The 11,452-nt window shown below is 38.2% G+C and overlaps 1 protein-coding gene across 1 annotated transcript; it reads left to right on the forward strand.

Moving 5' to 3' along the window:
- The first annotated feature begins 1,084 nt into the window (after positions 1-1,084).
- Positions 1,085-10,147, forward strand: LOC141915341 (SCO-spondin-like). Its single transcript, XM_074806835.1, has 21 exons — positions 1,085-1,164; positions 2,273-2,470; positions 2,613-2,674; positions 2,767-2,868; positions 2,980-3,132; positions 3,239-3,426; positions 3,517-3,846; positions 4,203-4,313; positions 4,445-4,625; positions 4,768-5,026; positions 5,114-5,252; positions 5,364-5,558; positions 5,757-5,930; positions 6,043-6,295; positions 6,420-6,690; positions 7,271-7,898; positions 8,095-8,341; positions 8,821-8,914; positions 9,208-9,371; positions 9,716-9,829; positions 10,026-10,147. Exons 1-21 carry the CDS (start codon positions 1,085-1,087, stop codon positions 10,145-10,147), a joined length of 4,065 nt encoding a protein of 1,354 aa, XP_074662936.1.
- Positions 10,148-11,452: the final 1,305 nt, after the last annotated feature.

The following is an 11,452-nucleotide window of genomic DNA, read 5'->3' on the forward strand; positions in this document are numbered from 1 at the left end:
TTGCCAATGGAAAAAGCGTGAATTAGGAGCTTCGATTAGATGGGAACGAGACAATCTGAATGTGTATTCAAAGAATATTCGATCGAGTGATAGATTCTTGAATAGAATAGCATTACAGTATGAATAAGTCATAACCCGAAACAAGATAATCGTTAGGGGCCCGGAGGTTAGTTATTTGTTCCACAAAGTGCAAAAATACATTAAAGACAGCGAATATAAGAAAGACATTCGCAGACCCGAACCCGGGACCCAGTATTGCGAACCAGAATATGTTTTAACACAAACACTACCTGTAAATACTCAATGAAGACATGATTCCCTCTGAAATCTGTTTAGCTGGATAATTGAACTAGAAGATGGCAAGCTATACAACAAAAAGACAAGCTGCAATCAGAATCTAAGTGGATTTTCTCATCCGATGTAATTAGCGTATTTTGAAATTTACCGAAATTTTCATAGTTGAATATCATATTCACATCTATCATCAAATACATTTTTTTTGCATATATTCGAAAACAAGCCAGAACTGCGTCAAAGGCATTCGTAACAGATTTTCGGGAATGAATGGAGTGGATCGATGGACACAACAACGTATTTTTTTCAATTGAAAGAAATCATTCATTCTGGAAACCAAAATCTCAAAGCAACGTCTTGGTTGTTTTGTCTTAGTCCAATATGTTGTCTTGCTGTCTTGCTGTCGTCAGCGAGTTTCAAACAAAGACGGCAAACCTTCTGTTGTCACTGCATCAACAATAGACGGATGAAAGGGTTTTCAACCAGCGACAACGGCAGCTTGTCAGTACTGCGACATGCCATGTGTTAAAAGCGTGATTTATTTTTTGGGGAGAAGTTGACCAATCACCGGCCTGACATTTGTTGAAAATCGAAATCCATCCCAAATAATTCGTGAAATCAATACTTGGCTATATATACAGGAACTCATTGAAATTCATCAGTCTATTCAGACCCCAGGGTGACGAGATCATCCTATAGACCGGATATATTTTACCAACATATCTAACATTACAAAACCAGTGAAAAGCTGAATTTTGGTAGAGTCGTTCATCGCTCAACTGCAGCCACTATGGATGGTGTACCTTACCATCTGATAGGACTGATAATCTTGACTGTACTGACCTCGAATTCGCAATCTCTGGATGAAAAGTAAGTAAAACTTAGTAGGTTTAAGTGCTCAAATCACCAATGATACGATAGGTAAAAATATGATGGTCATGATTAATCAACGTGAAATAGATTTGAGAGCTGCCTCAGAATCGCATGAGTGGGACAAGGAATGATGTGTGTGCATCATTCGCAATCAGTGCTAAGTAATAAGCGGGTTCGAGTCCTGCTGGCAGCTTACAGCGTGCGGACCTTCCCGTCGTCAGATTGAATGATCAATCTAATGAGTTAGTCTTGAGAAAACAAGATAGGAACGACGTAACACAAAAACAGACAAACAAACAAACGAACAATATAAAACGATCTTTTAAAATCATCAAACGGAAAAAGATAAACAGGATTTGGTGCGTAAAAGATACTCGTCAGAACTGATTTATGAAGTCATTCGCATTGACCTAATGAATGATATCATCCTATTGACTCACGACGTTCATTATGCTTTTCAAACTGAAAAAAAATATCATTGGGCAACACGTTAAGATTTAAATTCTGACGATTATCAGCACTGTGTAATAGCTTTTTTCAGTGATATGTAAACAGGAGCACAGCTGTGAAATCAGTGAACTAACTATACTGGTTTCCTTGTCAAGTGGTCAAGTGGAAACTTATCAGCACCTCAATCGCTTTTAGAAGTATTTTTCAGTCAAAATAGAAATTGAAAGCAGTCAAACTACTGAGATAACTGATCTTTTGACTGATTCATCATGTTGTTGCATTGTTGCTTTTATGGATTTTTGGTTAACTGAACTCTCTACCTAAGCTAGCATTTTTTTTATTAGTATCTAGGTAACTTTTATTAAGGTTTTATTTCATTTTCTAATATACAATGAAAAATGTCATTCTTTTGAAAATTGTTTGGAAAAAGCATTCTTTCTTTTTAATTCAAATGATTAAATGAGTTCAAAATCTTCAATAAAATTCACATTGAAAGAAAGCCGAGGCATCATTTGATAATGATGTCTTGGTATTTTTGATATTTCTGTATTACGAAATCACATATTGAAAATATCAATTAGATTAGGATGATGCTTTTTTAATCTATTTGTACAATAAATTAATCTGACGAATATTTAATCGCTGTATCTTACAGCAAATGCAAAGTTACGAAGCAACATAATGACGAACATAATGCAAAATGCTCGGACTATTTCGCACAAACGATTGCGGGATACAATATCGATTTAGCTGCCTCTCCGGCCTTGCAAGGACTTACTGCGACACAAAGAGAAGCCAAGCTCGAACAATTGATGAAAGCGAACGACCAAACGTCGATTTGCAAATTCATCAAGTGAGTTTTTAAAAATTTCATTCCAAAAAATTATTGTGATTATGAAAATGACGACAGTTTTTTTTTGGAAGATGCATATACTTTCTTAATGAATTGATCATCAATATACAATGTCATTATCTGCATTGTCTGTTGTTTTCAGGGTCGTATCAACCGAAATAGAAGAGTGCTGTCCGGGTTGGGGAGGTTCACAATGTGACCGGCGTATGTATATTTATGCAATCCATAAACGTACACATTACATTGAAAAAATTATATTTTGTGGATTCACCCTCTTATTTCGTTTCAAAATGTAGCTGTATGCAACCCAGCTTGTCAGAATGGTGTTTGTACAGGACCGTATGAATGTACATGCAGTTCTGGATATTTTGGCAAGGTCTGCGAATATGATAGTACATGTAAGTATCAATATGCACAAGCCGACAAGAACAGCACATTTTCTCTTTATTGTGAATTGGAGATGAAATTCAAAATGGAAAATTTATTGATATTTACAATTTTTACAACAGTATCGACGGACAATAACAGATTCTGCTTCAAGGACAAAGACTGCGACGGGGATCCAATTAACAGTACCGTCACAACGCATGAGCAATGTTGCAAAGAAGGACTGAGTTGGGGAGGAGGAGGTCAACTTTGTGACGAATGTTCAACCACTTCTGGTAAATTCAATATGCACGAAGGAAAAAATAGTGTACATTGAATCAACGAATCAAGTCATTGCTTGACATCTTTTTATCACTAATATCAACTATTCCTGATTTCCAGTTGTTGAGAAAAAGCACGATCTGAACTTTGCCACTTGTCTCAGCTATGGCCGAAGTAATTACAGGACATTTGATGGATGGGAATACCAATACGGGGGCATGTGCGCTTATACAATGGTCAAATATCGTGATATTTGGTACTGTAAGATGAGGCTCAAGGACGCGTATCATTATTCTACATTAACTAAGGTAAACTATATCCAAGGCGAATAAGAAATGAACTGGAAAAGATGAATTTCCTTTCATATTTCTTTTTTTATGTTTACTCGATCTAAATAGGAAATTGAATGCAAGTTTGAAGAAAATCTAATATGGGTTTTACAAGAGGACGTAGTGAAATTTGGACCAGATAGAAATAATCTCGAAACAAAATCAGAAACGACTTTCAAACACAGAGGTGTAACCGTTGAGAAAAAAGGTGACATGATGTACTTGCAAAGCACTCGAATTAGGGTTAAATGGTCGAGAGATACTGCCTACTTCACTGTCGATGATACGGTCACTGGGCTGGAGGGCCTGTGCGGTAACAACGATGGAGATCCAATCAATGATATCGGAAATTTCCGTACTGTAGCTGACTTTGGAAACAACTACAAATCCCGTGGTGAGGTATGTAGTTACTGTTACTTTTATTTATTACTTTCAATAATTTTCTCTTTGCGGATGAAATTTGCAACGGGTCCGTGTTTTATCACCTATACAGCATATATGAATCCATCTTCTATAGAATATGCCATGCTTTTTGGAATTTTTACGAAAAAAGAATGTTTAAGAGTCGACAGGTTTCGATACAAAGACTTTGCTTCACTTGCTGAGGGCCGACAATAGTGGGCCCGTGTCAAAGCGGATGCCCGTTGTGGTGCTCCTATTACTGATATCACGGGATAAACTGAAACTGACAAGAAAAAAATGAATATACGAACTATTCAAAGTGATATGCAGATCTACAAATGTTTCGTTTACAGTGTCCAAACGCCGGAAACGTTGGCAATTCGTGTACATCAACGGAAGAAGATGATGCTGCTACTGAGCATTGTCGCCCAATAACCCGACGATTTGCAAGTTGTAGACCTTACGTAAGTTACGAAAATATTCATTTGTTGTTTCGTAATGACAACGACAATTAACGATATCGTGATCATTATCTCTAATTCCCACTAATGCACAAGTTAATTATGAATGATATTTTAACAAATCCTTTATAAAGGTATCATTACAAAACTGGTTCAAACGGTGCAAAATTGATTACTGCAATGCGATGAAAGATGCAGACGACGCCGATGGCCCGGAATTAGTCATTTGTACTACACTTGCTGCATTAGCACAAGAATGCGTTGTCGAGTCAGATGGAGCTATCCAGGTTTCATGGAGAACCTCATCGCTTTGTCGTGAGTATGCTATTCATTCACAATTATAACACCATCCTCGTGAAACTGTGTTTTCAAGTCTGGTAACGCATAGTCATGTCATCCGTTCTGTCCACTGCCATGCATGATGTTGTAACGGTTGAATCGTATTATATTTCAACAGCGAAGAAATGTCCAGAAGGCATGAAATATACCGAATTTATGTCTACATGTCGACGCACGTGTGCTAATTTCTATGACCCCCACTTGCTCTCTCGACCTGAGTGCAAGGAAGTGGTTTCTGGCTGTAAATGCAAAAGCGGAACATTCTTAGACTTTAAAGATGACAAAGCAACCTGTATCCAAGGAGAATTGTGCCCGTGCTTTAGCAATAAGAAAAGATATGAATCTGGCGAATATAAGTTCGTCGATTGCAACAAATGGTGCGAAACCTTTTTCACAACAAACTGCTGTTCTTAAATGCATCCGAGCGTCATGATTTTTAACCTTTTTTGTACATTGTCTTTCAGCGAATGTTTTGGTGGTCGTTGGTCTTGTACAAAGAAAAGTTGTGATAGAACTTGTTTCCTCGTCAATGATCACGTATTTCCGTTTTCACGATTCCCATACGCAATGAAAGGAGGCGATTGTGAATTCATTGCAGTCGAGGTATGAACTTAGTTGATCCAAATTAACACAGATCGAATCGCAATGTGTCACGCAAGTTATCGATTATTACGAATATACTTTTAATATCAATGATTTATATCAACTTTACAGCCTATTTCATCCGAAGATCCTCGTGATAATCTAAACATACGCGTTAAGGGAGAGTGTGCTGATGGGCAAGATTACATGTGTAATAAGAAACTTGTCATTGATTATATGGAAAAAAATATCGTAATGGAGAAAGAGTGTAAACTAACAGTAAACGGCGTGGAACATCCTCTTCCATATCACGACAATAGTCTATACGTAAAAAGGGAAACCAGCATTTACGTCCTTGTACATTTTCCGGAGGCTGAAATATTGTTTGATTGCTCAAAACGAATACTTATTACCCTGAGTCCATTCTTTATCAATAAGGTATCAATTCTTTTAAGTCTATTATAAGTTAATCGTGGAACATACGATCGGTTTTGGCATTTAAATTTCTATTATTTCCTTATTTAGATGCGAGGTGTATGTGTCATCGCTAATGCAGAGAATGAACGATTCGTTCCACGAGGCCAATCTGTACCAGACGGAGAGAGTACATTCCTGACAAGTTACCGAACGCCAACGACTTGCACGGCATCACAGTTCCCAACTGAACTCATAGAAGATGCTTGTGGAGGAGATGCTACCGTATGTGTTTTATTACAAATTAACGATACAAAATATAAACACATAATTATATTACCAAACTTTAATTTACCACACGTTTCAATAAAATGATTTTCTCGTTATCTATTATCAGAAAAAGGCAGAAGCTCAAAGTCAGTGCCAGATTCTCGTAAGTGAAGATGGCCCGTTTTCAGATTGCAAGGACTCGCTTATCGAAGGTCTTTCGTCCTACTACGACCTTTGTGTCAGTGAAATCTGCTTGTCAACAGGAGATGGAACAGAAAAACTGGAAAGCAGGTGTACTGCTATAGCGACAGCGGCCCAGGCCTGCGCTAACGCTGGTGTCGTTATCAACTGGCTGAGAGGAATGTCATCATTCGAATGCCGTAAGTGTGATCTGAATGTATCTCCGAGGGACCTTAGTTCATACAAAGTTCGTGTAAACTCTCAGTAATGAATGATATTGGTTAAACCATTCAACTAAGTGCAATTCATCTTCATCAATTATAGCAAGCATACCGATGTACTCGTGTGATAGCGGGACTTCATATGTGGAGTGTAGTGATTCTTGCAAATCCAACTGTCGTGACATGCAGGTCACGTCGAGATGCCGAAAAAAGAAACTTCAATGCATTCCTGGATGTCGATGCGAAAATAATCAACTGAAAGATGATTATAATCTTTGCGTCGATGTTAAAGACTGTACCTGCTATAACAAATACGATCAAACTGATCCGATAAAAGACGCAGGATCCACAATAAAACGAGGTTGCACTGAATGGTATGAACATATAAATCCCTTTCCTAATCTTTTTATCGTGCCTCTGTTATATTTACTTCGACCTGCAAATGCATTTTTTCTGATCGTTCTTACAGCGAGTGTAATAATGGTACATGGCATTGCGGTATAGAAAAATGTGCTGAAAAGGTCAAATGCCCAAAGAATCAGATACACTACAAACAAGACAAGCCATGCACAGTAAAATGTGCAGACGTTGAATTCAGTAACTCAGATAGTTGTGTTAGCCAAGGGGAAGGCTGCGGGTGCCCGAGCGGCACAGTTTTGGCACCAAACGTATGAGTTTGATACAAAACCTTTTTTGACGTAGATCAATTATTCATTCTTAATCCACTAATTTTTTCCTTTATTTCTGGATTTATTCCACAGGGAAGATGTCTTGCCCCAAAAAATTGCCCGTGTTCCATTGGAGGACAATGGCAAAAAAGAAATTCGGTAATCACCGTTGGTTGCAAAGAATAGTAAGTAGCAATCTGCGTGTGGCAGCAAACAGATTCTCTCCAAATAGGAAGCAAACAGAAGTGATGCATATATCATATGCTGTTCTAAATCTATTTTTCAGTATATGCCTAGAACGCCAATGGAAGGTTCTCGGTGATCCAACGCAAAAGTGTCCTGGAGTTTGTTCTGCAACTGGTGATCCTCATTTCATAACCTTTGATAAGAAAGCTTTTTCATTCGAGGGCATGTGCATGTATACCTTTGCCCGGACAAAAGAGGGTATTCAACCTTCTTTCGATATTACCACTGAAAATGTGCAGTGTGGTACATCTGGCGTTACTTGCACTAAATCTACCATATTAACATTTGGTAGTAATCGTATTCATTTGTTACGAGGGACAAGCGTACAAGTTAACGACCAAATTCTAGATGGGTCTGATGTCAATTATTCAACCGAGGATATGGAGATTTATAAAGCGGGCTTATTTACGACTGTATACGTAAAATCATTGAAATTAACCATTAGATGGGATGGCAGCACTAGGGTTTACGCGTTTCTGGATCCGATGTGGCAAGACAAAGTTGAAGGTCTATGTGGAAACTATAACAACAATCCTAACGACGACTTCGAATCTAAATCTGGAGGATTGGAGACAGCGCCCCATACGTTCGCTGATTCATGGTCAATGGATTGCCCTGTAGGAAGTGATACGCCGTCAATCATTGGAGATAGTGAACCGTGCGCTGGGGTACGTCATAAAATATATGAATATACATGTATATATATACAGGTATACGTTTCCTAATAAACTTGAAAGCTCAATTTAGTGATCTGGAAATGACTAGTGAGCGCGTATTTCCACAAACGAGTAATAAACATATTCTTAAGAAAGCGTTACCTTTCATGGTCATTAAAGTTAAAAACGATGAAATTCTTTATTTCAGGTAGAACACAGGGAGTCATGGGCGAGGGAATCTTGTGCCGTACTCATGGATGAAAATGGACCATTTGCTGAATGTTTGAGGCGTGTTCCAAATACTGATTTATTTCACAAACATTGTATTTTTGATTCTTGTCGATGCGATCAAGGAGGTGATTGCGAATGTCTGTGCACAGCCATAGCCGCCTTGTCTGAGTATTGTCGCCAGGCCGGAATACATTCAATCAAGTGGAGAAGCCAAAGACTTTGTCGTAAGTCATCGTCTAATATTGACTTTATATTGCAATCGCACAAAATACTTATCCTATTGATGTAATATGATTTTATCAAATACAAGTAATGCGTGTATCGAAAAATCGTTTGAAATCCAAATGTTTTTAATTCAGCGATAATGTGTGAATATGGTAAATCGTATATGCCATGCGGGCCACCATGCGCTCAAACTTGTGAAAATATTGGGGATGAGCCAGAAGAACATTGTACGATGTCAACATGCGTGGAAGGTTGTTTCTGTCCCCCAGGAACAGTGGAACACGGTAATACTTTAACTAGAATCTTATTTCACAAAATCAACAGTTGCGAGTTAATTTATATCTATTGTGTTAAAGTTAGTTCATTTCCAATAATTTGGCCGTACAGTCAAATTCTTATTGTAGAACTAAGACTGGGTTCTTGGTCCATAAGGAAGTTATATCAGATTTTTTAGAACGCGTTCCTCTTTCTTTCTAAGATGAAACGTGTGTACCGGCCAAAAAGTGTCCTTGTTATCACAATGGCGTACCATACCCAGCTGGAACAGTTATAACAGCGGATTGCCAAAATTGGTAAGATCTACAGTGCATTTTCAAGTTCAGCTTAGTCAAACCCGCTGAGTAGCTAAATACGAAATAACGGCAATATGTTATATTGAAATTTAGTCGGGCAATTCGTTCAAATTATAATTGATATACATTAGATCATCATCGTTGTTTTGATTTTATGAATTTGGCGCGTATTTTCGAATGTTCACTATCGCCATAAGAAGCTAAAACTGTTTTGAAAGTGAAAAGCGTTCCTGCTCATCTTTGACTGTTTTCTTCAATGATCACCGCTATACACCGTACAATGTACATTTCAGTACCTGCACAAATGGCAAATTTGATTGTGTCGGCAAACCATGTGCCGAGAAGACATGCCCTCCCGATAAATTTGTTTGTGAAAGTGGCCAGTGCATCGATCCGGAATGGAGATGCGATCAGGCTGAAGACTGTGGAGATGGATCAGACGAGAAAGATTGCATAAGTATGTACATGTTACGAACGTTTTCACTCTATCGCACGCATATATGAATACTAACTGAATAGACACGGGTCAACGACGCAGCGGCCTCAATGGCTCCTTCGGTATAGGCATGATACTGTTGCATTCACTATCAGTGCTGAGTGACAAGCGGTTTCGTGTCCTGCTGACTGCTTACGGTATGCGTGTAACACTTCGAAGGCCTTCCCGTTGTGAGGCTAAATGATCAATCTAATAGGGCTAGTCTATATACAAACAAGATCGGAACGACGTAATGCAAAAAAAATAAATGATAATTAAACTTGTATAAAAGAAACAAAAATCTATTTGCTCCTATCATATTGCAGCCACTTGCAAACCAGATGAATTCCAGTGTATGGCAGGCATGTGCATAGATAACTCGCATGTTTGTGACGGAGTTCCAGACTGCATGGATTCTTCGGACGAACAACAAAACTGCAGTAAGTTATTCATCTCTGAGAACACCTTGTAAGGAGGTGCAGTGGAACTTTAATAAGACGATGAAATATGTTTAATTTAACGGACACATTTAGTCAAACTGCGAGTTCAATTTCATGGAAACTTGGTATCGATTCATTTAAGACATACTTCGAGCACCGGTATAATTTGTATTTGAATAAAAATCCATATTTTCAGCTTACTGTCCAGAGGGATTGTTCACCTGTGCAAACCGCAAATGTATTCCTCTCAAATTCAAATGCGATGGTACTGATGACTGTGGGGACAACAGCGAAGAGAAAAACTGTACAGGTTATTAACATTCGTCATTATGAACCATTTATCGTCAGAATTATCATCTTTAACTACTACTCTTATTATCATCATCAATATTGCAGAGGATGAATGCGTGTCAGAAGAAGCGTTCAGGTGTGCTGACGGTGATTGTTTACCGTCTTCACGAAGGTGTGACGGTCATGATGACTGCGGAGATGGAACCGACGAGATTGGATGCAGTATGTGGATTTTAATAAAGATATTTTGGATTTTCTACATTCGAATTGGGGATATAAAATTTTACGTTTTAACGTTCTTGTTTGTTGTTGTTCCTTCATCGAGATTGTACGTTGTATTATTATTTTCAAAGCAACATCAACTACCAGTGGGACATGCGCAGTTGGAATGTACACGTGTGACAATGGTCAATGCGTAGACCCAACAGGTATTATCTGTAATGGAGTGAATGATTGTGGCGATGGAACTGATGAATCACAATGCGGTAAGCCGTTTTTTTTTACCGGACGCTTCAAATAATCAAGTGAATCTGTGCGGCCGACTACACGATGATTCTCATTTGAATCTCAACAGGTTCTCTGCCAACATCAACAGTTCTCGGTTGTATAGTCGGAACGTATCAATGTCCTGAAAATAAAGAATGCATCAACAAGACGAAACTTTGTGATGGCAGAGACGATTGCTCAAGGGGTGAAGATGAAGTGGGTTGTACTACACTAGGTATGTACAATATTAAAACCGAAGAATGAGTTGCACGATTACCTGAATAGGAAAAAATCAATACTCTTTTATGCAAAAACAATTTTGTGTGAAATTGTGAAAAAATAATTTGAGGCTGATTCCGAGTCTATAACTCGGAATAAACTACGTATTCGAGAAAATGTCACTTTAAACTAATTAGTAACGTGGGAATAAATCGTTTATTGTAATTAAGCATTATTTAACGCTAAAAAAACTACACTTGCAACAACAAAAACGAGCGAGATAATTAATTAACATATCAAACATTCCGACATAATATTATCACACGATAACATTTATCCCTGTAGCTCCATGTGTTCAGCGTGAGGGAATGGTTGATAGTACAGTCATTACGGACGATGATATAACGATTTCACCCGACGAATACTTCGATAAAAGTGGTCTACGCCCCGGAACAAGTCAACCGTACACCACTTTCCAAGAAACTGTCAGTGTTGTTATGAACCTGTCAGAGGATCCTATCGTCATAGGTACAATCGCCGTGGAATCAAACAATGTTCAATCATATTTCGTTTCGATCGATAATGAACCAATCGATAAGGTCAGTCATTTGGGATAAATCAAAACTA

The sequence above is a fragment of the Tubulanus polymorphus genome, chromosome 1 (genome assembly GCF_964204645.1).
Source record: "Tubulanus polymorphus chromosome 1, tnTubPoly1.2, whole genome shotgun sequence".
Taxonomy (NCBI): Eukaryota; Metazoa; Nemertea; class Palaeonemertea; order Tubulaniformes; family Tubulanidae; genus Tubulanus; species Tubulanus polymorphus.